The 27,038-nt window shown below is 29.6% G+C and overlaps 2 protein-coding genes across 7 annotated transcripts in view; one reads left to right on the forward strand and one right to left on the reverse strand.

Moving 5' to 3' along the window:
* LOC143255806 (stimulator of interferon genes protein-like) overlaps positions 1 to 14,983 on the forward strand; it is a 46,052-nt gene extending 31,069 nt beyond the window's left edge. For both annotated transcript variants that reach the window (XM_076512066.1, XM_076512065.1), the window contains 2 exons: positions 5,496 to 5,682; positions 7,255 to 14,983. In XM_076512066.1, the coding sequence (XP_076368181.1) occupies positions 5,496 to 5,682; positions 7,255 to 7,343 (276 nt within the window). In that variant the 3' untranslated portion in view covers positions 7,344 to 14,983. The remainder of the gene's footprint in view (positions 1 to 5,495; positions 5,683 to 7,254) is intronic.
* A 2,689-nt stretch (positions 14,984 to 17,672) lies between these two features.
* Positions 17,673 to 27,038, reverse strand: part of LOC143255803 (uncharacterized) — a 117,500-nt gene continuing 108,134 nt past the window's right edge. For 4 of the 5 annotated variants that reach the window (XM_076512043.1, XM_076512046.1, XM_076512042.1 and 1 more), the window contains 4 exons: positions 26,351 to 26,420; positions 24,226 to 24,425; positions 23,069 to 23,190; positions 17,673 to 19,930 (listed from right to left, as the gene is read on the reverse strand). In XM_076512043.1, coding sequence (XP_076368158.1) covers positions 19,781 to 19,930; positions 23,069 to 23,190; positions 24,226 to 24,425; positions 26,351 to 26,420 — 542 coding nt within the window. In that variant the 3' untranslated portion in view covers positions 17,673 to 19,780. Of the gene's footprint in view, positions 19,931 to 20,565; positions 20,677 to 23,068; positions 23,191 to 24,225; positions 24,426 to 26,350; positions 26,421 to 27,038 lie in introns of all 5 variants that reach the window. The other variant, XR_013030850.1, reaches the window with a different exon arrangement.

Here is a 27,038-nt window from a genome sequence, read left to right on the forward strand (position 1 = left end):
TTCATTTAATTTTGCAACTATAGTTTATATTTGGTAACATAATGTTTATCCAAGTTAAATTATCAGCATTAAAGTGTGGTTTTAATTGTTTTTTTATATGTGTTTTAGTCAAGTATAAAGAAATTTTGCTTGTGTTCATGTTTTAATTTATTAAAAGATGCAAGATGGTGAAATAGTTCTTTATTACAAGGTATTTTTCCTTTTAGTCTGTTTTAACCCTTTTAATGTATTACAAGTTCATCTACACATTTGTGCATGTTAACTATTTGCACTATGACTTTTAATACAGTATGTATATCTTCCCAGAATTTGGTAGACTTTAGTACAGATTACAACTATGTTGTACTTCAGAAATCTAATTTTTTAATTAAATATTTTTACTAAAGATTTTGTTTGTGAAAGTAGTCTATTTTGTTACCAGTCTAAGTGCAAAGTTATTACATGTTATGATTAAAAAAAACTATTCTTTGTCCCAAAAATCATAAATATTATTTAATCTCTAGAGCCTCCTAAATACATTTTGAATGTTTGATTTCAGTAAGATATGTATTATGTTATTTTATATATTCTAAGTATGTGCGGTTTGTCACTTGACCAACCTTGTAAATATCGTAAAACAAAAATAGGAAATAAATATAAATTATTCTTTTTTCATGCTAGAATGACTACATAAAATAACACAAAAATACAAATATTTATTATAAATAGCTTAAGCCTCTTAAAGCTATATATTTGCTTATATATATTTGTTATTTTGTATTATATTGACCTTGCCATCATGTCGAGCTAACATTATGTAATTTGCATGGACACGGCGCATGAGCACTCATGGTATGTATCCAGTAATATAAAAATGATCTTTAGTCTTCTTTATCTTCTCTGTGTTTTAGTGGACTAGTATTGTGTAATATACAGTAACATTTAAATTATTAAACATTACATATAGATCATTTCCACTTAGAAATGATTTTTTAAACCTTTTTTTTTTTAAATATAGGACAGTAAATCAAGAAGTAAAGCAAATATCTCTTCTTGCTATGAACTTTGTACTCAGTTGCTGCTGGACATAGATTACTAAGCCTTTTAAAATTTTGCATGTGGAGGATACCAGACAAGATTTTTTAGGTTTTATGTATATGCCTCAATAAGTAAAAAATCATAAATAACTACACTAATACCATATAATTTGCTATAATTTATGAAGTTTAGTAACTAACATATTTTTAGATTTTAAAAAATATGAAACTTCTAGCAGACTAACCTATCTCTTTGAAAACTTGGTTCAAAGAATGTGGTAGTTTTTCACAGATTAAAATGTCTAATAAAACCACTCTGAGGACATTCTAAGCTGTTGATTGGTTATTCACATATCATATACTGTAATAAGGGTGTGTATGTATGTACATGTATATATATACACAAGGGACTGTTTGAAAAAATAGAAAGAGTTTAATGGCACCACCATGCTTGATTTAGTACATAAACCATATTTTAGCAAAATAAAGATGCGAGGCTCTTATTTTATATTCTAGCTGATATATTCTGATAATATTAATGATTTGAGTTACTAATTTGTACAAAATTATAAGACTTAGTATTTTAACATCTCAAACATCTAATTTTAAACAGTACTGTGTTCAACATATCACGTGACTTACTAAAATCTATATTTGGATGATCTTTTAATATTTACTTTTAAGTTAACTCACATATAGTATTAAAGTTTGAGTTATAATCTACAACATGATTCCAACCTTATTGACATAAATTCATAAGAGTAGTTCAATAAAATTTTGAATGCAAGTCAACAAACGTGATGACATGGCTTTTGACCTTTGACCTGTTGAGAAAGGGCTAATAACAAAACAGTTACCTTTATAAAAACTACCAGTGATTTTAACATGCATGTTCAAATAAACTTTTAAATTACATGAGGCGAATCATGTATCATCTTTTTTCATATTGAATGTGGCCATTTAGTGGAATTTACTAATTTATTAATTATTGGGCTCATTAATCAATTATTCCCATATCAGATTAGGAAGTTGGAATAATAAAATTTGTTATGATATAAACATTAATTTTAATTAGCTGATTATTTTCATGAATTGTGACATTATTGGATTTAGTTGAAAACCTTGAAATAAGTGAAAATAACAAGAAATTATAATTGTGATGTTTTGATTTTGTGAATAGTTGGAAAAATTGAAGAGAGTAATAACTGGAAGCATTAACTTTGGCTAGTTTATTGTTTTCTTAGCATTAACTTTCTCAATGCAGGCTTGGCCTATCTGACTTACTCATGGTTTCTTTGTACTCATTTAGTCTGTGTAGTTTTGATATTATTACTAACTTTTAATATAACATGTATATCTTAACAATGTTTGACACACTTTAATAAAAAATTAAGTCTTTCACATACAAAAAAAAATCATATTTTTAGTGGAGTATTTTTAATAAACTAAAGAAGACATTTGTCCATATATTTATTCATGAGTTTTTCTGCTGGTCTATGTGTAATGTGATTTTCACATGAAAATTAAAAATACTTTATCTCAAAAATCATTTGCATGATCTCTTAAAACCTTTTAAATATATTTCAAATGTTTATTTTCAGGAAAATTTTATAGTTTACACAATAACGCTCATAACCACCAAAAAAAAAAAGAAGAAATTAATCTAAGTTACATATTTTTCTTTCAAGAATGACTTTATTGTTGCATGAAATATTTGCTTCTCTTCAGTAGCTTTTAAACTGGTAACAGCAAACATATATTTGTACATAAATTTCATTGTTTTACTGCCCTTTGAATTATGTTTAACAACCATTCATGCTATTATAAGTTGTAAATCACTTGGAGAGAATGTAGTTAATGTTACATTATCAAATTACACTACCTATAACCTACTCACAGAAACGTCTTTTGAAACATTTTTATTAATGTATTGTTATTATCTATTTTACCTAATATAACCTTAAGTAATCCAAAGAGATCTATATTTTTAACTTATTAATTAATTTTATAATAATGAATAAAGAGGAAACATGAGAAAGAAGAAATGATCTACTTTCATATTTTTTGTTTTTGTTTTTTTGACTGTGGATGACGTTTCACTCTTCTCTGTTTCATACTAACTGTAGTAGAGCACAAAATAAATTTTATTAAATTAAATAATGCAGCAAAAAATCTAGAATAATAACATACAAAAGCAGATAATTTTTCCTAGCTATCACAGTTTTTCTGGCTTTTTAACTGTGCAACAAGTCATTACAAATTCATTGAAATTAGTAGTTGTCTTTCTAGCTTGTACTAAAAGACATTGAAATTTCTAGTTTCAAAACACATTGTAATATATGTTATTTGAAGAATGAAAACCTTGGCTTTCTATATGTTATAAATAATACAGTGTTAAATGCAAGAAAGAGCTGTGAACAAATCCTGAAAGAGGATGTTACAGAAGGGGTCTGATTTTCCACATGATAACTTTGTAACCAAATGGGATTGAAAGCTATAGAGATTACACTTTTTTTATTGATGAAAATTATGTAACAAATAATTTATGTTAGATATCCCACTTATCAGAGGGGTGGTGACTAAAATAGAGAAGAGGTGATGCATAGAGAAAATGTTGCATTTCTCACATCAGGGGAAATTCAGGATTTCTTTAAATATTGCTTTCTAAAACTTAACTTAAAACTTGTATACTATTAAAACATTGACAATTATCTATTATTTTATGCTATACTAATTAGTATAAAACTTTTAATAAAGTTTTTAATGTAAATCACTAAAACCTTGTGATGGGCTAAGTAAACAATGTCTGGACAGAGAGGCAAGATAAACAAAATAAAACAAAAAGACAGATGTACATTCTAAATTTGTTTTGTGTGCATTTTTCGTTTATTATTGTTAAAAAAGTAGCTAAAGTATAAAAATTAGAAACTTACTAGGTATGCAAGGGAGAAAAGATTACTCACCAAGTTGTGCACTACATAATTTAATAATTTGATTTTCTTAACTAGTGTTAAGCACACATCAGGTAATTTATTGTTTTGCTTATTGCACAGAGCAATAAACTGATAAAGTTAAATGAAAGCATTTGTTCAAATGTTAGGAACATAGTTTTTAGGATAAGTAGTTGTATTTGTCTCTTATGTTCTACTGTACTTTTGATTCTGTTTCAAATTTTTCAGTTATCGCTACAGATAATTTTGTTAAAGTTAATGTTAGGATAGGGAAAATAATATAAATTATAAAGCTTTACTAAAAGAACAAACAAACAAACTTGATATTAATTTAGGAGGTCCAGAAGTTATGCATATGAAATATGGAAATGTAACATGAATAAAGTATTATTTTTTATTCTCAACATAAAAATCCCATTGCACTCAGAGTTGTGAAACTGATTTCATAAATTCACAATTCAGATATTCAGTAAAAATTGTTTTATTGAAGAATGAATCATTTGTTTAAAGTTTGCCAGATTTCATGACAATACACTTAGGAAATCTTAAATTATAGTAAACATTGCTTCACATAGTTTTAAAGAAGCATGAGTTAACATAATAATGTAGTAATACTGTACATGTATGGTTAATACATACTTTACAAGTATGGTTAATTTTTGAATCATATGTATGTTATTCTCTTTGTTATATGTAAGAAATCATCTTTTCCACAAAATTATTTTTATTGTTAAAATCATGTTTTTGTATTAGGAACTTATTACACTTAATGAATGTAAGTATTATAGTTTTGAGTATATTTCATGTATGTAAATATGTTTGTAGGTATGATTATTTAAGACATTTTTTCTCATAAAATTTTTACCTGTGTATTAATACACCTTGGTTAATAAACTAATTAATGATCTGCTCTCACATCATTAAACTTTTATCAGTGTATATTAGAAAACTTTCTCTGAATGATATAGTTAGGTTTTTTATTTTCTCAAATCTATGTTATTCTTTTATTTTAATAAGTTAGGTTAAAATATATTAGTTACTCTATTTACAAGTTTATTGTTTCTAAATATAAATATTTACAGTGAGGTTATTTTGTTCTCTATGAGTATAAACTATTTTTGTACTTTTAAGTATCTAATGATCTAATTAGTTTGAATAAGGTAATAAGTTTCTCTATACTATGTGGGTGTGTGTCCCATTGAACTGGAAGTAAAAAAATCTGATATTTAAACCATTATTTTGGTTTAGATAAATAATAGTTCTGTTGATAAAATTTTGATAAATGGAAGATTTTTTCAAATTCTAAAAAAACTTTCTTCAATTACCAATAACTGACACAAAACTATTAGTATTTTTTATTTCACATTAATGTAGGCATTATAAATTTTAGCATACGTGCTATAATGTTTTCTAATGCATATGAACCTTTTAGGTAAAAAACTTGAATTTATGATATTTTTGAAAAAAATGAGTTATAAAAAATGATTATATAATGTATGGTATTTCATAAAATGTTGTTTTTCTGCAGTCAGTAAGATGTTGTGTAGAAGGAGTACCAACATTATTGACTTTGAGAGAGATCTGTGATGCTTCCAACAAAGGTCCTTCTCCAATAAAGCTTGAGGAAGAACTGAATAACTTTTGTAATGAGCTCACTTGCCTTTTAGAAGCTGACCCTGGTTGTGCCAATAGTTATGAACTAATACGTTATAAAGGTAGGATTATTTTTTGCTTTGCAAATAACTTCTTTTTTTGAAATATATTTCAGAAACTATCAGATTTGTATATCAAGACTTTATTACATATAAATGGAAGAGAAAATTTTAGTCTTTAGATAGACTTTTTTGTACTGAAATAAAATTGTTAGGTTTCCGTTTGCTCTTAGCACAACTTCATGTATTTTAATAATATGGGTTAATTAGTCCATGCACTGATTTAATGTACTTGTATCTTTATTAAACTTTCATTTTGGCTGTAAAGTTCCAGATTTATGGTTTATCAGCATTTGTTGTAAAGGTTGAGTTCTAAAATTTAAAGAAGTAGTTGCAATTTGCAAAAACAGGAGTTTATTTATTTAATTATCAATAATTTTGTTGGAGAAAATATTCAGTATATCTGGTCAGCATCATTTATATACAGTTCAGCTGCTATTACATTCTTTCTTTAGCATTATTATTTATTTTGGTTGAGATTGCAGTTTGAGTATTTACCATTTTACCATTTGGTAGATATGAATTTAGTTACATAAGAGCTGCTGTAAAAACTAAGGTACTTTAATTTGAATTCTGCAGTTTAGAATTGTTCAGATACAAATCCATTGTTAGATATTCAGTGTGGGAATGGCATTCTTTACAGTTATATCTGGAATGCCTTGGAATAATGTCAAAGCATCTTGAAAGTTCGAGACCGTAGTTAACTGTTGCTACTGCTTATTGGTGCTGCTGTGTCCTAGTATACACACTTTTGAAAGTTGTTGGGATTGTGATTTACATTGTGGTTACTTCCTCTATATATATGTTCTAAATTATGAAGTTATGGTTTCTAATTCTAACAAGGTATCAATGTTTTTGTACAGTTTAAGAATGTTTTTTCAAAAATTATTATTATTTGAACCTGTTATTGTTATAGGTGATGTATAAATACTGTATTTTGTAACATTAATAAGGATATCTGCCCAACTTTTTTCTTTTCGGGACAGGTCCCGGCCTTTCTTTTTCCACTGCTGCCTTTGCCTCCACCCAAAAGAACATTTAGTGAGACATTCTCCACCCAAAAAGTCAAGAACAATAACGATAATTAATTTATTAAAATAATAATAATAAAAAAAAAACCACCACTTAATCTTAATAACAATCCACGTAAGGGGACGAAGAGGAACTACAAAGTTCCTGAACACCCCAGTTGGAGAGAGAACTCTTCTGATTTCTCTCTCTCTAAACTGAACCCCTGTCACGGTAGTTTAGTTTAGTTAATAAGGTGTCAACTTTTCTGTAACATACTACAACACTTTCAAAAAGGAATCTTGTCTGTCCGACAGTTATGACGTGCTGGATAATAAGGCTTCTACTGTAGTTACACATTTTTGTAACTGGAAGAAATTCAGAAATTTTTTCTAGAAAATTGGTAATATTTAAAAGAAAAAATGTGTTGTGTGTTTTTGTTGTTAATATAAGTTTTATTACTATTATTCAGTATTTATTGAACTTCCATGCTATTGTTTAATATGAAAATACAGAATTACCAACCTCTGTTATTTTTATACATTCCTCTTTGTCTTCTAATTCTAGATATTATTGATGGTCAGCAAGTACCTCTTTCCACCTTGATCTGGAAGAAGATTGGCGAGTGCCTAGTTAGGGAAAGGAGAAGTGCTTGATAACTAAAGAAAAAATATTTGAAAGTATTTCAAATACTTTGTAATAATTCTAATGTATATAACTAGTTTTCACAACATATATAATTGATTTAATGTAGTGCTTACATCAAAACTGTCAGTAGTTGTTAACTCTAAAACTAGTTGAAATGTCTTGTAAAATAAAATCAAAATCAGTTATCAGTGAATTTCACTATAATACTGTAAGTACCAATTTTTCGTAGGCTGAATAACAGGTACGAAGATATAAATGTTGGAGGTATCATAAACAGCTAAATTGGCATAGAAATGCATGTTAAAAAAAAGTGCTGCCACTGTTAACATGGCATCATCAAGTATTCAGAACAATTGTATGCAACACTTGTGTGCACAAAGTGAGTGACATCAACCACGTAACTTTGAGCATGCATAAGTGTAAACCTCGCCCTTGTGTTTTATTTATTAAAATCTTGTATTTCTTGAAAAATAATTTTAAAAATTTTAATTTTATTATAATGTGTTTCTTTGAAATGTTGATAGATGTGTGATGGAGCATGTCCATGTTCTGCTGTTCTAATAGTTATTCTCACCACTCTCCCTGTATGAAGATTATTACAGTCTGTACATTCTACACTGTAAACTTTTACTTTTGTGTGTGTGTGTTTCATATAGCAAAGCCACATCGGACTATCTGCTGAGCCCCCCCTCCAAAAGGAAATTTAATTCTGTTTTTAAAGAATATATTAATCTTTTTTCTCAGTAAGAAATACACATTTTTCTACAATAGAAAGGTTATACATCTTTCATGTTTTTTTTCAAAGTCTTTTTATTGTATTTGATGAGCCAGATACACAAGGAATTACACAATAAACCAAAATTATCCGAATGTTTTTTTTATGTCAGCATATTGATTCTTCCTTTTCCTGCTCTTGTCTTGAACTGCAGTCAGTTTTAACAGTGGCTAATAACATTTTTATAATCCCTAATTTTTGAGATTTATGATGATCTGATGACCAGTTCAAGTACAAATCAGTACAAGTTTCTTTTTTAAATACCTTTTCTTGTTAACTGGATAACTATTTTTATAGAAAAATCTTCAAATCCTGCTTTTGTATTCAACAAAAGTGTTCTTTTGGAAAAAATGAAAACATTGAGCCTTTGTTTTTAACACCTGGTTTTGAACACTCAGTAACTCGGTTGATAATTTGTTATGAACATTTGGAATGGTACTTCCATTCACTCTATCAGACACATTGTGAGAATTAGAGTTGGAGTTGTTCTTTCTAAGAATTACAAGTTTTTTCATGACTTGCTTTGACTCATGTATCTAGATATATTGTTTTTTTAATAAGAGAATTTATAAGAGCATAATCTTCAGGAGTAACCAGTCTAGCTGAGGCCCCCCTCCCATCCTAGCACCAGTTTCCTATTATACAGGTAGTTTCATTTTTGACACTTAAGTCGTATTATGTTCCTTGAGTAATTTAGGTTTTGTTAAGTAATATCAATATATCACATTTTATTTCAGTGCAAGAAACTTCCATGAAAGAAACATTGGAATAATTTTTATAATTTTTCAAAAACAATGTTCAATTTAGTTTTCTTACCATGTAGATCTTCTTTAAGTTTCTAAATGGTTTAAACTTAAAGCTTATGACCGTATGCATCTGTTTATATTTGATTTTATTCTCTTTCAGTGATGTCCAATTTATAATCCAACCACACATGTTGTAAATCACTATATCAACATTAGCTTAATCTGAAGATGACCTAAGAAGGTTGAAACATTGTTCTGTACTTTATTTAAAGTTTTAATACCCATACCAGCTGTATTAAGAATACATCTTTACTTCAAATGAGTTTTTTGTCATAACAAAGTATTTACATTGCAATGTTTAATGCAGTATGTGCATTCTCAAAATATTGAGACTTTTGTACACAAGAAATCAGATTTTTCTCAATGAAGTATTTTTTAAATATTTGTTTGTGAAGTATATATTGAGTCTGTTTCATTACTAGTCCAAGTGCGAAGAGATTTTCATGTTATGATGAAAAAAACATTTTTTCTTGTAATTAATTGTCAAGGACATATAAGCCTGCTTTTTTGAACTAATGGTAGTAATGCACTAAATATTTTAAAAATAAATAATGCAGCAAAAAACATAAACTAATAGCATGCAAGAAGTAAACAGTTTCCCATAACTCTCAAAATATTTGTCTTCCTAATTGTGTGACAAAAGCCATTGCAAATTGATTCAAATGAGGTGTTAAGCTTTTCATTAGAACATTATTTTATAATTCGAGTGAATTTGACTATTTTCTGTATTGAACACAGTGTTATACATCATTTGGTAGATGAAAACCTTGACGTTTTGTTGGTTATATGTAATAAATAATTGAACGTAAGAGAGAAATGTTAACAAATCATGAAAGACAGGATCTGACAGGTGGGGGTGGTAAGAGCTCTGATTTTTTATTTGGTAACTTTCTAACCAAACAAAATTGAAGGCTGTAAAAATTACGGTTTGACTGAGAAATTATGATTCTATAGTGAGTAATTATGTTTAATTTCTTACTCTTTCAAGGGTTAGTAGGTAAATTGAAGAAAAGATTCTTAGAGAAAATATGTTGTGTCATACTAGGGGAAGCTCTGGATTTTTTTAATACTGCCTTGTAAAATTAGGAACTTGAAACTTGTGCTAAAATATGGATTATTAATTAATATTTTATGCTGTACTTTTGATATAAAATAAACAGAAAGTAGTTTAATAAATGTTGAATGTGGGACACTAGAACTTTTGTCACGAGCAGTAAATGATACGTGGGTTGATAGAGTTAATTAAATTTTGAATGTTACTCATTGAAGTCTCATGACGTGCTCATAAGGATGCAACATTTGTTGTATGTGAGTAATACTGGGGTTTTCTAGATATTTCCTTATAAAATTAAAACTTGTATAACATTAAAATGTTTTTAATTAACTGTTTTTGCCATGTCTTTTGTATATCATGATAAAAAAGTTATTAATTAAATTTTGAATGTTACTTAGTAAAACCTCATGATATGCTGGAAATGATGTCCATATGGGAAGAGTTAAGTAGTAGTTATTGATTCTAAAAAAAACATAGTGGGTTTGACCCTAGTGGACGAATCCCATTTGTTATTTACTTACTTTTTTAATCCAAAATTGTTACAAACTAAAGTAAATTTCATCATCAGGCAACAATACAGCCATTAGTATGAGCAATACAGGATTAGTAATATGATTCTGTAAGATGCAAGTAACTTTACTAACTTCATCTACAACAACAAAAATTAAACATATTTAGTAAATATTGATATTTATAAAATTGGTGTTTTATTGTTAATGCTGGAATCTGTCTTTTTTAAAAAATTAAGAAAGTTAAAATGGAAGTGAAATGCATCATTTAAAAAAGATTTACAACTATTAAAATGGCAATCATTCTTGAGGTAAAAAAGGGTAATTTAGAGTTACTTAGTTTATTGTAGTTACAAGGTTAGTTAAATTGAACAATTAGTTGTAGAGTAGGGAAGAGAAAATGACAAATAAAACAAAGTTTATCTGAAAAAAAAGTTTGATATTTAAAGATTTTGCAAAGGAAATTTCACAATTTTCAGATAAAACAAGGTTTTGATTTTTATGTTAATAACACTGCACTTGAAGCAATCAGTGCTCAGACTCAGTTTATTCACAGAAACATTTTCAGCCAAAGGCACAATTTAAATATCTGATTTTTTTCTATACAAAATATTTGTAATTTTAGTGAGAATTTGCAATATTATATGAAGATACACAAAATATGTTAAATATAGAAACTTGTAATTTTGGGGTTGTGAACTTGGCTAGATTGACAAAGCTCCTGGTGGGAGAATTATTGAAGTGACATATAAAAGGCTCTTTAAAAAAATTATATTTGTAGGTGTGGGAAGTAGGCTGGTTCAGTGGGTAAAAAACCTGGTTATAAGAAATGGAGGGTTGGCCTCATGTTACAAGTGGTATTCCTTAGAGCTCATTGTTGGGACTTCTGCTACTTTTAAGTGATAAGTCTGAAGACATAACACTGTGTGCTGTAATAGTGAAGTGTTAATCCAACTGTCGGATCAGATATTAGTCACGTGTTTGCAATAGATACTGAACTTGTATGAGAAAGGATGGCTAAGTATAAAAGGCTCTTATGTGGCTTTATGAAAAATTATGAATTATTCATTATAAATTTACTAAAATTGAATACTGGAGAAAGGTTCAGAGCACATAATTACTATTGTACATTTGTATTATGTTTACATTTTATGCTAGAGAAACTAGAATCAGTCTATGCTAAGTGCTGTAATTGTTTATGTGATTGAGATACATGAATGCTTGTTACATTACTTTCAGATTTTAATTGTATAATAGTAATCTTGGGAAATTTCTTATTAGCTGACAGTGGAAGTGTAGAAAGAACTTCTGAAGTTTTTATTTGCTCAGCTAAGTAGAGAGTGAGATGCAAAAATTTTTCAGTGTTTTTACACTGACATTCTGTAATTTCAGTAGAATTGGATTGGATGTGAGTTTTTTGTAAATATTCTAAAAGTTTTATTTATCCAAATATATGTGCAGTCTATATGTCCTAAAAGTATCATGTTTTTCATTTCTCCATTATATTACTTTGTCCACTCATGACATAATTGAAAAGTGTGAATCCTCAGGACTATGTTTGTTGTACTTCACCCCAACATGAATTTAAAATCTTTACAAACAAAAGAAATTAAATTTTATTCTAGAAATGTACATTAAGTTGTGAATGCAACTTTCTGAGGATAATTCTTTCATTATGAAATTAGTATTATAAATACATAACTGGTCTAGCTAGAGTACCTCTTCTTGAGACCTAGAATTAAGTAAATTATATGTTGTTACAGGACAAGAAACATTGCTTCCTCTGTGTGCAATTGTAAAAACATGCTTTATATGTGGTATAGCTTGTAAGTGTCTTGTAATTAATTCCTGACTTGTAATCAGAGGGTTGCAGGTTCAAATCCCTGTTACACCAAACATACTTGCCCTTTCAGATGTGGGGGCATTGTAGTGTGATGGTCAATCCCACTATTTGTTGATAAAGGCCAGGTTGGGCAAAGGAGGTCAAGAGATTAGGTTGAGCAGGAAGAAGCAGTCAGCAGTGTGGCTGTTAATAATAGTAATAACAGTAGTACTAAAAATAAAAAATATATATAAAATAAAAATAATAATTGAAGAGAATAATAGGGACAATCTTGCTAAAGTACCAAGAGACTGTTCCTCGAAGACGAAGGATCTATAGATCCAATGGCAAAGAATTTGTTTGTTGGGGAAATCGGATTCCCCAGAGAAAACTAATTCCCTTAATAGGTGCCAACTGGTCTAACTATTCAGTGTCCAAACCTGAAAAAAAAAAAAAGCCTGAAAAAAAAAAAAAAGCTTGATTATTATACTACATATACACAGTGAGATTTTTCTTACATGGTGATACTTAATGTATTAGAAGGGAAGATACATTTGGCCCAGGAGGCAGGGGTTTTAGCTATTCATGTGATTTCTTGAGTTTGTAAATTCCTTTTGGGATTCACTTATAATATCTTAGGCCCAGCATGGCCAAGTGGTTAAGGCACTTGACTCTTAATCTAAGGGTTGCAGGTTCGAATCCCTGTTACACTAAACATACTTGCCCTTTCAGATGTGGGGGCATTGTAATGTGATGGTCAATCCCACTATTTGTTGATAAAGGCCAGGTTGGGCAAAGGAGGTCAAGAGATTAGGTTGAGCAGGAAGAAGCAGTCAGCAGTGTGGCTGTTAATAATAGTAATAACAGTAGTACTAAAAATAAAAAATATATATAAAATAAAAATAATAATTGAAGAGAATAATAGGGACAATCTTGCTAAAGTACCAAGAGACTGTTCCTCGAAGACGAAGGATCTATAGATCCAATGGCAGGGAATTTGTTTGTTGGGGAAATCAGATTCCCCAGAGAAAACTAATTCCCTTAATAGGTGCCAAATGGTCTAACTATTCAGTGTCCAAACCTGAAAAAAAAAAAAAAGCTTGATTATTATACTACATATTCACAGTGAGATTTTTTCTTACATGGTGATACTTAATGTATTAGAAGGGAAGATACATTTGGCCCAGGAGGCAGGAGTTTTAGCTATTCATGTGATTTCTTGAGTTTGTAAATTCCCTTTGGGGTACACTTATAATATCTTAGGCCCAGCATGGCCAGGTGGTTAAGGCACTTGACTCTTAATCCAAGGGTTGCAGGTTCGAATCCCTGTTACACCAAACATACTTGCCCTTTCAGATGTGGGGGCATTGTAATGTGATGGTCAATCCCACTGTTCGTTGGTAAAGGAGTAGCCCAAGAGTTGACTAGCTGCCTTCTGTCTAGTCTTACACTGCTATATTAGGAACAGCTAGTGCAGATAGCCCTTGAGTAGCTTTGTGCGAAATTCAAAACAAATCAAACCATACCACTACTTTGACCCCTGTTGGCCTGGCATGGCCAAGTGGGTTAAAATGCCTGACTCATAATTTGAAGGTCGCGGGTTCGAATCCCCATCCCACCAAATATGCTTGCTCTTTCAGACGTGGGGGCATTGTAATGTGACGGTCAATACCACTATTTGTTGGTGAAAGAGTAGCCAAAGAGTTGGCAGTGGGTGGTGATGAATAGCTGGCTTTCCTCTAGTCTTACATTGCTAAATTAAGGAAAGCTAACAGAGATAGCCCTCGTGTAGCTTTGGGTGAAATTTAAAATAAAAAAAACAAATAGATACTGGTAACATTTAGTACTACTGTATTTATTTGGGTAAAGTTTTTTTTATTTCATGTTTTATACAGAAAACTCAATAATCTGTGTAGCCAGGTACAAAACTTTGGATGAGCTCAGAGAAACAGTGGTTGTTTTGAGTTTAGGGGCTTCTTAGCACATTTTAGTATGTCAATAGTCATAAAATTTGTATGTTTATGTGAAGTAAATTGTATGAGACTAACATAAATGAAGAAGCTGGATTGACTTTTTACTTTTAAAATGGCTTTTATAAGTATGTTTAAAAAATAAATGTTATATTTTACTTAGCTGTTTAAGTGTCTGTAGTAATCTGATAAATTGTAAAATGGCCTGAAATGGCCAGTTGGTTAAGGTATTTGACTTAACAGTTTTGGGTTTGAATCCCCATTACATGAAACATGCTTTCCCTTTCAGCCTTGAGGAAGTTATAATATGTTTGTTTGTAAAAGAGTAGTCCAAATGTTAGTGATGAGTAATGATAACTAGATGCCTTTTCTCTAGCCTTTCACTGCTAAATCAGGAACAACTAGCTCAGATAATCCTCACGTGACTATGTAAAATATAGATGTATAATTATTTCATTCATAGTTTCAATTAATTTTAATATACTGCTATTATAGTAGACCATGAAACTGAAAATATAGAGAAATTAAATTTTTTGAAGATTCTTGGTATATTATGTTGTTACAAGCAAAAGTACCCATCCCCAGTGATGGCAGAAGTTTAACTTAATATAGTTATGTTAAATTTTGAAATTTGTGAATGATATTGTGATTAATTCATAACAGTTTATTGTAAAATATTCTGCTTGCAAAATAAAATTTTGAATCAACATCATTCATGCCTGTTTTCCTATCATTTCAAAAATGAATGTTGAGCTTTTCTTGCATGTGGAGCTTTTCAAACACATCATGGGAAATGGCTGACCTAAAATGGAAACAGATGATTACATGGACAGTCACCTTCAATAACATAAGCTGTTCTAGACATTACATTTACTAACATCAACTGTCCTAATTCTTGAAATCAAGTGATCACCAATATATTCATAAACATATATAATGAAGAAATTCATATTTTTCTGGATCACTACAGAGTCAATTTATTTAATCATATTTCTGTGATATATTGAAAAAGTTTCTCTTCTGTCAGTTGTAACACATCTAACTTCATTTTTCTTACCCCTTTAGCTGTTTTTCATTACCTACAGTGAATGTTATGATGAAGGTTTTACTAAACACATGCCTAGCCTATGTTACGAGATCAAATTTTTTGCAAATGCACACAGATAATCTGATACCTCCCCCTTGATACATTTTGTATATGGTTTTTCAGCTTTACTAATATTTTCATTTTTGCATAAAGTTTGTCTGTATAGATATTTAATAAACATATTTATTGCAGATTATTCTTTTCTGTTTCTTACTTGTTTGCACTATTCAAGTTCAAAACTTTAATGATCAAGGTTTTCATTCTACCATGCAAAGTGAAGTTTAATTACTTTTTTTGTTTTTTTTTTTTTTTTTTTTTTTTACCAAATATTGGCAGTTGTTTGGCTGTGTTTCTGGTTATACAAGAAGTCCTGGAAATGAAGTTACTTAGTGGGTGTGCAAGTAACTTTAGTTTTACCATCTTTCAGCTTAAAAACATTACTCTTCAGTCTGGTCTGTAAAAGTATAAACATGTTTCCTCTTGACTTAGATTTTGTTTATCTTTCCAACAGTTCATTTTAATCATAGTGTTCTTCCTTTGGTTAAGTTTCTTCGTGTTTTCCAGAATTAACAAGATATTATGTTGGTATAGTAACAAGACTTACTGTATTTTCACATGTTGTCACTTTTTCTCATAGTCTTAAAAATGATTGATATTCTACTTCTTCACTTGTCATTTATGTGTTCAGATATATGGGAGAGGATTGTCCAATACAATATGTCTTCACCTCTAACTCAGAGATTTCTGGGATTTCTTTTCAGCAAATTTTTATCACTGTTTTTTACATGTTTTTATAATAAATTCTAGGGTTAAAATAAAATAATGTATGATAATATAAGGGTTGGGCAAATCAATGTTGTAACAAGGTTTCTGAAGTCAGCCAAGTGTTTGGAATGGGTTGGTACTTGTTCCAAAGAGTTGCATACAGGCAGTTATCATAATAGTCAAAATATGTATTTAAGTATGTACTGACAGTTTTTCTTTGCCCTCTTTTGTGCACACCAGTATTTAACTTTTAGCCATTTCGAGCACTAACTCAGCTTGCTGTAAACCTAAACTTTTCGAAAGGTAGAAGAAGTTCTTCATTCTTTTTCTCCATATTTGGAAGATGTATAAACAAAGCAAACAAACAACAGCAACAACAACTTAAAAACAAAAAAAGAATTTCAAATAGTGTCTTAACTAAAATATCTGCACATTTGTTGAAAAGGGGCCAGTTAGATTGAGTGACAGCAGAAATTGTGTACATTAACTGATCTCAAATTATATTATTCATGTGGAAGTTAAAGTCCCTATCATAGATGAGTATATGGGAATCTATGCTACACCAGATGGAGCCACAGGAAATATTTTTACTGCATCTGAAATTATGCAAGTACCAGGTATCTCACTTACCTATGATAAATATATTGTAGTTACAAAACAGTAAACTTTAAAAAAGTTCTAATTTGAAACATACAAAAAAGTTATTTTTTTTGTATCAGGATTCAATAATTGAAGTTCTTTGTTGCTTCATGGGATAGTTATATTATGTCCTACATTACTCTTTGCAAGTAGGACTGCTATGCAACAGTCATGTGAAGAAGAGATACTTCACAATACTTGTGATTCAGTTTTGTCAAAACAGAAATCATATATGTTGTGAGAATAATTCTAGTAACTTTGGCCATATTAATGTTGTTTGGAAGTAGTTAAGACTTACCGACAATCTAATTCTTGCTTTAATCTATTGGATATTTAATCAATTGATTGTATGCCATATTATACTTTGTTTATATTAAACACTCTAGTTTAACCCTTTCGACGCTGAATAACAACTTTTAATGTTTGGCATGGCGTTGAATATATATGTTTGGTACATCAACTAATTACGGTATCAATACTAAAAGCATGATATCTCGGCTATAACTCAACAAAAGTCCCTAAAATATTCAGTGATTGTACCCAATGCCATAGATGTTAAATACATAAGAATAACAGCAATAAAGGAAGGTTGCCTGTCACACTGAGTCTTCAAGTTGACTGCAGTCGCCAACCGTGCCGAAAGGGTTAAAGGTTTGTTTTTATATTATTTTACTTAAGTACAGCTTTCTTTAATTTACTGTTCACAATTTATTTTACTCACTCAGTTTTAATCAGAATGCAGTAGCCTTTCCAATTTGTACAATTATCCAAATCATGTTTCCTTTATTTCGCCTGCAACAAATATAAAAAACTTTGCTTTCCATATACTAGATCTTGTTGTTGTGAAAATTGAGTAACTGTGTGCTTGGTTTATTTTTGAAATAGCATAAACTAGTAAAACAACTCAAAGTTTACACAATGTTAGTAACATTTTATTAAACACTTGGTTATCAAAACTAATAGCAGTTTGATGACCTCAAGTTATTTTAATTTAATTAAAGAGAAAGTATTAATACAAAAACAAATTATGAAAGGCAGAACACAATGAGAATTGTCTTTTTACAGCCAATACAATAGACCAAATAAAACAGGATAAAACTGTTTAGAGTTCAGTCAATCAACAATTCTTTAAAACTGGTGTTGATCTCAAGGTATTATTTTCACATATAAAATTCATTAAAATCAACAATGAAGTTACAAAACACATATTTCACAAAATTTTCAGAATATCAATTCATTGCTGCTGTTTAAACTTCAAACAAATATCTTAAAAACAGTGTAGCTCCAATCTGAAAACTTCCTTTCTAAAACCTGAATTTAGTTTATTGTTTTCAAGTATATCAATTCAGAAAAAGTCGAGTTCCCCAACTCTTGTACAAGGTTTAGGGGATGGAACAGTTGAAATGGACCAATAGGTCTTTTGTTGTTCTAAAACATTGAGAGTCCATGAAAACCATTTCATCTTCCATTCTTTAGTGTTTCACAGCTTTTGACTTTGTTTTTATTGTTTTTCTAGATTATTCTAAATCATACATTTTGACAAAAATTGTGGAAGTTTTTCAAAAATCAAGTAAACACAGATACATAAAATTGTTATACAGAAATTGTAATATGGTTATTTTTTGCAAAGAGACATACAGTTCTTTAAAGTATCATGCTGTTAATAAGTATTTGAACTTTTTGTTAAAAATCAAAAGAGGTTATTATATTTTATATTATTTATTTATATGTTACTGTTAGGCTAATCTCAAGAAACAGTTAAATGCTTTTATTCCCCTGTTCAAAAGTGAAAGGAGGGTTTAAATAAGATCTGGCATGTGTAAAGTAAAATAAACCTCTGTGAGCAGAGAAGTCTTAATGTTTGTGGATACTAAAATTCCTTAACATGTTACTAAAATATAATTTTTTTGAAAAAAATTGCTCAAATCTACACTAAACATTTTTTACTCTGTTGATTATTCACCAGTAATTAAAAACTTGCTATTTTTTTATCCAAAATTTTCTCTTAACCTTAATATTAAAAAAAAGAAATTGATCATTTGATTGAGGCTATTTTTCAAGTGATTTCTTGATTATTATACTACACAATAACAAAAATACTACATATATATACATACACATAAAGCAAGTGGTAAACAGATAAAAATCTGTTTGATATAAAAAGATATTGGTTGTGGTAATTGGTAATTACTAGAATGATTGTTTTCAAATAGTAAAATATTCAATTATTTCTAAGCACACAGCAGCCTCATCTTCATACCAGTAAGTAAGTGGTAATAAGGAAGACTGAATTGTTATAGGAAATACCTATCCTAATAAAAAGTCAATTTTTAAAGCAAGTGAGAAATGAGAATGTGTTGTGTTGAAAACTGCAGGTAGTTCATTGAATCAGTACATTTATATATATATATATATATTTTTTTTTGACTCAGGTAATTGCACCACTTCAAATTTGAAATCGGTATTTCCAAAATATCTTTGTAAACAAAGATAATTATAAAAATAAAATTAATGAATGATAAATTACCAAAGACATCTTAAGAATTAATGTCTATGAAGTTAGTTTTGAAAGTCTGATAAAAGATCAAATTCCAGGATTAAGCATTTGGTACAGAGGAAATGCTCCCCACACACAGTCACACATTTTTGTACTTTTTAACATAATAAACAAAAATTGAACAAGTTCTAGTGTGATAGCAACAAAAATATTATTTTTTAGTTTTTCCATTCACAAAGTTGACACAAATACACAATTATTCATAACTACAAATAAAGAAAATTTGAGCAAATAGCACCAACTGAAAAAAACACACCTTAAAATCAGCATCAAAAGTATCTCAGGCTCTGTCACGACATGCAACAAGGTGAATAACACTTTTTGAAAAGAAAAATTTTGATGCATACCAAAAGATATAATACTCTATGTTATATGTAGTAATAATTACTGCTTAAATGTGGTAATGCATCCAATTCTTATGCTATCAAAAAACACAGTTTGAAGAGAATTAAATGTAAACCTTAATCGTATGAAGAATTATTTGTGACATTCAACTTGTATCTATTATCAGTTCTGGAAAGGTTGAAAGTATTTGTACTTGTAGTTGAAGTGTGGGATTTTCGTCTCAGTAAGTGATTCCAAAGCTCTCTTGCTGACTTTTCTTGAAAAACCTACAAATATTTTAAGATAGTATGAAATGAATTTATCATTTAATAATTAAGCAAGTGCTTGTAAATTACAAATAAAAAAAAATCCAGTGCAAAGCAACAATTAAACATGTTGGATACCATTCATGGATGCCTGTTTTATATATGAATTTATGAACACCTATGCATCCCAGATTGCCAGAAGTACTGGGGCTACACTTTTTGTGAAGTGGTGGAATTTCCCCATCTTCTCACTTGAGACCCATTTGAAGATGATCACAGCATACACTCTGTTATTTATAATTACCACTTACTGTAATTATTATCTATTCATAGTCTATTCAAAGTTATAATTACCACTTACTGTTGGGCACACACCATAGAATAGATTATCATTCCATATGTTGTAAGATAAAGGGTCTGTTCTTCACACAGCATTTTAAAACATCTCATAATATGCTGGATTGAGTTTTGAGTTTTGTCTAGCTAAAGCAGGTTATGGATGTTATTTGTCTAATATTACTGTTGGACACAGCATTATTAGCTGAAAACATACACCCTTTCATACAGAATTTTATCACTGTAGTAAACATTTATGACTCATTTAACTATTACAAGCAGACCAAGTACAAGTAAAACAGGCAGAAACAACGACATACCTCCTTCAGAGATTGGACAAAAAATCCATATTGAAAGAGGTTTTCAGATTGCTATCAAGCACAGGTCTACTGGATACTATAGGCTTACTGGTACCAGATATTGCAAAGTTCCTTGTAAAAAGATTAAACCCTCTGATTTAAACTAACCCTTGTTCTCTCAAAAACTCTCTAGACTTTGTAGATAAAATCAAATACATAATTACACCAAAAAGATATCTTAGTATTTTTGAACATAAAATCTCTCTTTACTATAAAATCTGTCAAACAGGCTTTACACTGTGTAAAAGAAACATATAACAAGACAATCCCTGCAGTAAAACACATTATCAACCTCACAAAATACTGCATAAACATCACTAATTTTATTTATGAAATCCAGTTTTACAAACAATATAATTTCCTGGGACTCCTCCTTCCCTCTCTAATAGTGATCTCTACATGTCTGTTTTTGAAGAACTATTTTGGGAAAAATTCACACACATTAAAAAAAACTCAAATTTGGTGAAAATACATTTTAGTATATGGCATTATAAGAAAGGTAATTTACCTAATTTCATTGAATTCGTAAACATCTTGAGGCCTAATGTCATAATTTTCACATATGAAATAGAATTTAACAGCTATTTCACCTTTTTAGAAGTTAATGTAAAAAGAGAAAACAATGAAGTGACTACCAGTATATATAAGAAACACCGTGTCATCATCAGACTGCTACACATAAGATACAATCACCATCTGTCATAAAAAATATCTTCAAACTTTACCTATATTAACTATGCCCACAAATAATACTTACAAATAAATTGAACTACCTAATTAACATACCACTATAAAGAAATTAACACCAACAACGTAAATAGAGCTTTAATTAAACTTTAAAACTGTAAAATGTATTACGTTTACTCTTTTTTGTAAGATGTAGATTTGTTTTATTTCCTTTTATGCCAGAAATTCATAATGAAATTACCAGCCTATTAAACAACTTTAGCTTTAATGCAAGTTGTATTCAAATCTTTGCATAAGATAAACACTATTACCTAGAGTGACCTGGACAGAAAGAACTACTAGAGGGAGACAAAACAAAATTAAGTATGGATTGTAACAACACAGGCTCAAAAGTCATTTTAGCATAAAGTACACAATCTGTGTATTTGTGTGTGTGTGGCTATATGAATATAAAAATACACATACATACATACGTCTCATATATATATAATTTTGTATTAGGTCACTTATATAGATATCTTTTATGACTTAAATTTTTCTTTGTTACATGCCACAGACTTAAAATATCAGTAAACCTTTGTTGAAAGGGAAACTAAGATATGTATTTACAAATTTTGTTTCACATAAGGAAAAGGTTTTTCTCACCCAAACCACAATGTCTATTTATAACAAAAGATACTGATATTAAACTTTATACCAGTACCATCTGTAGGCTGCTGATTAATAACTCCAACTATGTAAACACTTACACTGACCTATTTCCTAACTGATTCCACTAACTTAGTCACTTCTGAATCTGATTGACCCAAATACAAGAACACTTCAAATGTGATCAAAATTTCCTCTAAAACATTAACTGAAACTGAATACAAATTTCTTAGTAAAGTTATTTTTCATGATCAAACTACTGAAAGGATTAATTTTGACTCACAGTTTAAATACAATTCTTTCTGGTCACCTCCAGCCAACAAGGAATCACATATAGAGAGTTTTATTACTGCAGTTGAAAATGAAGTAATTTAAGCCATTAACTCTGACTCAAAAGTACAAAACTCTCCTATAGTGAACACACTGTTCTAATGTCATTGAAATGCGAAAATGAAATTATTATTAAATCAGCCGATAAGAGCTGCACCTTTGTTGTTCAAGATAAATTTGATAACATTAATAAAGGTTACTGACAACATAATGACACAAATGACTATAACAAGGTATATTTGGACTCCACACCACAATTTGTTAAAATAATTGAGGATATACTACATACTTTACAGAAATATCAACATCTCAGTCATGAAACATTACAATTCCTGTCACCTTAACTGCCAGCTGCAGGCCACTTTTACATGTTTTCAAAATACACAAACCACCAATCCTTGTCGTCCTATTATTTCTAATTGTGGTATGCTTACTGAAAACTTATCTGTTTATGTTTATCACCACATTAAGGATATCCTCCTCACGTGTGACACCATAGATTAAAGACACAACACATTTTATAATCACGATCTCTGACATTAATGGAGATGGAAAACTTTCTCCAAACATTATTTTCTGTACTATGGATGTTTCTTCTCTCTACACAAACATTCCCTACTATGAAGGCCTAGAAGCCATAGAATATTATCTGGTAAAACTAAGCAGACCGAACACTCAATATCTTTACAAAAATGCACACACACACTCTAAATAAAAACAAAAATTATAGTTTAAAACTTTTGTTATATGTATACAAAAAAAACAAACAACAAAAAACGAATACTTTTCAAACACTTACATGGAAAAAGAAGATGAAAAAGCCTTGGATAGTTGTGGTGAAAGTGAAGAGGTACTGGAATACTAAAATAGCTTTACGAGATTTACTCATAACAGAAAGAAATCCAAACACCCATGTAGCACCTGAAAGGTAAAATAATCACAGTAAATTCTCCATCTATTTTACTCAAAAGCGGTCATTACTAAGACTCAAGATTTAATTTATATGAACTAAATCAATGTAAAAATCAAGTAGTTAGAGAGCACTTGTGAAGAGTAATTTCAATATTCAAATGGAGAAACAGCTACGTTTGAGATACCTCAATGTTTAGTCATGGCCATCTTTAATTTAGAACTTCTGAGTAGGGCAGTAAGTCAGCAACATGTAGCAGGACTGATTACCACAGTTAAAAAATTTATTACAGTTAAAAGTGCAGTACATTCTGTGATTAGAATCTTGAGCTTTTGATCCAAAAGCCAGCATTCTATTCACTAAGTCACACATGTTTAGCATTCATTTCAATTACTGTCGATTGGTAAGTGTATTTTTCCGAGTTTGGTTGTCATAAATGAAAACCTCTTTTAAAACTTTATCTCGACTAGTATTAATGTTGCTTATTTCTGTATTTTATGGGTGTTTAAAAGTTTTAACTTATTTGGTTCATATTTGGTTGTTCAAAAGAAGGTTAATTTTACTTTTAATTTACTTTCAAATAAATTTTGTGTAAACATTCCAAGTTACTTTTTTTTGTTATTAAAACAGTTAACTGGCTATCTCCACAGATTTACATGTCGGATAAGATGCTTTGATAAAATCTTTTTCATTTAATATCTCCAGAAACTTTTTATTTTTAAATATTTCCACTAGAACATAAATATGTAGCAAATGGTTGTAAGGCAATGGAATGTTAAGAAGGTAAATTGTGAATGCAACTTTGGAATTTTTAATACAATAGTTTGAGTATTTTTTATAAATAATATATTTATCTTTGGTTCAGCTTCACATCAACTTGTCTTTTTTTCTTCTGACACTAGAAATCATTATGTCTGTCCTTCTCCATATGAAATCCTCAAATTTCTAGTTGTTGGAGAAATTAGTTAATTGTGTGTTTGGTTATTTTTAAATTACAACAATTTTTAAGTTGAATAAAAATTTTTAATAATAGAAAAACAACATACCAAGTAAGATAAGAATACACAAGGCAGCACGTAATTTAGCTATGGCAATTTTTTTTTCAGATTGGTTGGTTCTTAGTCCTATCTGTTGTCCACAGAAGATACTGTAGATAACTGTGTTGAATACAACCAAACTGACAACTACGACAATCCCAACAGGAGCAAGAAAAGCTATATAGAAACCATAGGGAGCCAACCAACAACTGTAATAAACAAAATCTTTAAATACCTAATTGTTACAATATCAATTCATAAAAAGAGAAAATTACTAACTTTTAAGAGTAGAGACATTCTAATGAAAATGTACTTAATATACAGCTTGAGCTTTTAGATGCATATTATTGGTTCTTGAAATATTTGAAAACTGCAAAGAAATTATGTACAATTGCATCTAAACTTTTATATTTTTCCTATACTGAAAATGTATGCCTAATAGGTTCTTACCTCCTCTTCCATTAATAACTATTCTCATTTGTCTATATACCAAAAATATTTTACACATGTCACAAACCATTTTCCTCCATACAATTGAAGTTGACTGATTCCAACATTCCTCATGCAAATCATTATTCAACAACCCTCCACCATTAAGAGTGCAACATACTCTCATGATGCATGTGGCTCCCTCTATTCAGTTCTATCAAACTATTACTTTGAGCAAAGACGAAAGCACAGGTTTATATTAGGAAGTGAGATAGAAGGTAAGTGCTCATCAGAAATACATGTTCACTACAGGAAAACTGTAACTTTCAGTATGGTACATTACATCCTCTCACATAAATAACTAGAATCCCACATTGAACAGGTGGAAGGAAAGAAAGAAGGATCCTTTGAAAGTGTCTGAAGGACACTTCCTAAGGTGAGACAGATTTTAAAAACTAGTGTGGGGAACTGCTCCACTTTTGAAACAGGTATAGGTTTTGCCCATCAGAGGAATATGTCACACATATGAGCAGAAACTGAAAGAGAAATAAGGCAAATAGAGATTTGAACCATATGATATTTATGAAATTCTTACCAAGAAAATATGAAAGTTGTCAATAGTAAAATTGGTAGGTATAGAGTGGCCAGTGCTTGATGGACTGTACACATAATGTAAACTATATCCAAAACCCATGCAACTGAGAACTGACATCTATGTGAGAGTACAATAAACATCATATCAATGGTAAGTCAACTATAATTCAAAATCCAGTCATCTGGTGGAGATAGGAAAGAGGATCATACCGTATTCACTTTAAGTTCATTAGACCAGAGGGAATCAAAAACCTCCAAAGCTATGAATGGGGGATATGTTCATATAAGAAATTGACAGAGTGATAGAGAAAGCTGATATCTGGTATAAGAAAAGATGTCTGCATAATGTGAACCATTGCCTTCAAACTGAAGTTGACCAGAACCACCCTAAGCACAGTAACATCCTTTGAATGATACATAACAAGGGATAGTAGAAAATGAAGAACCATAATAGTCTGTAATTACTTTAGATAAATTCAATAATTAATCTCCCCCACCTGAAGTGTTTGTAAGAGGTATGATACCCAAAGTGAAAACATAAACCTCAGAATTTATTGCAGAAATATATAAATTAAACAAAAGATTTTGATGTAAAACATGTGATTGTGAAAAAAAGAAATCTGGGAAAGTAAGTTAAAGTAAAATATTTCTTTAATGTAAAAAAAAAAAAAATGAAGAAATCACACTTCGAAATTTAAGCGATTAAAATCATAAATATAATTCACATGTCTGAACATGAGTACTACCAAATGATAAGTGATAGTTCAGTAGGATTAAACAGAAGTAGTCACATGCATCACCAAAGTATGTTGCACTCTTATTGGTGGATGGTTGTTGTATGACTTGCATGAGAGATGTATTTTATCAGGTAATTTCAAATGAGGGAGATAAACGACTTGTTACATGCTTAAAAAGAAGTTTTTTGCATAAACAGGGCAGTATTGAACGAGACTAATTTTATGTGAGGGAAGTAATGTACCATATCAGAAGGTAACATTTTCTTTTGAATAAAAAAAGATAGAAATTTATCATACTAATCATTAGAACAAATTATAAAAAGTGTCGTACTACAGTTATAAAACGAATACATAATTTTTAATATTTTGCTTACATGTTTTTACCATAGTAATACTGTTTATGATCGATGCTTAAAACTAAACACACAATCAGCAAAGGTGTACCTAGAAATAAAAAAAAAGAAAGAGTTAAACTGTGGCTTTCGTTTAAGTAACAAAACCAAACATTTAAACTACTTCAGTGTACATGTATTATAATTTGAAAATGAATTAGAGATAACAAGGCACTTCCATATGATTTACTTTTTCAAATATAAAGTCAGCTTTTTTTTTTAAAAGTTGCAATACACGTTTGTATTACTAATTCAAGAAATACCAGAAAATTAACAATAACTTACTCTTTATGACTATTAAGTATATCAAAGACATCACCCCCAATGTTAGTTACCACAATACTGCAAGTATTTTACTTTCAAGTTTCAATAAAATCTACAAACAAGTGATCTGTATGTTTCATTATAACAGGTGTGAGACCATGAGTGACAAGTATGTTTGCAATTATTTAGCGAGCAACAATACTTTAGGCATATCTAGCATATTACAGAAATATCTTACTTTATATTTTCTCCTAAAGTGGTTACTTTATTAATGAGAAAATTTCATACATTTATAATGCTTAATTTAATCATTCTATAAAACAAAATCACTTGAAATTATTTATAAATATATTGTGTTTCTTGTATTTAAATGGACACATTAATAACTTAATGGACAATTATCTTT

Source organism: Tachypleus tridentatus, chromosome 7 (assembly GCF_004210375.1).
Source record: "Tachypleus tridentatus isolate NWPU-2018 chromosome 7, ASM421037v1, whole genome shotgun sequence".
Taxonomy (NCBI): domain Eukaryota; kingdom Metazoa; phylum Arthropoda; class Merostomata; order Xiphosura; family Limulidae; genus Tachypleus; species Tachypleus tridentatus.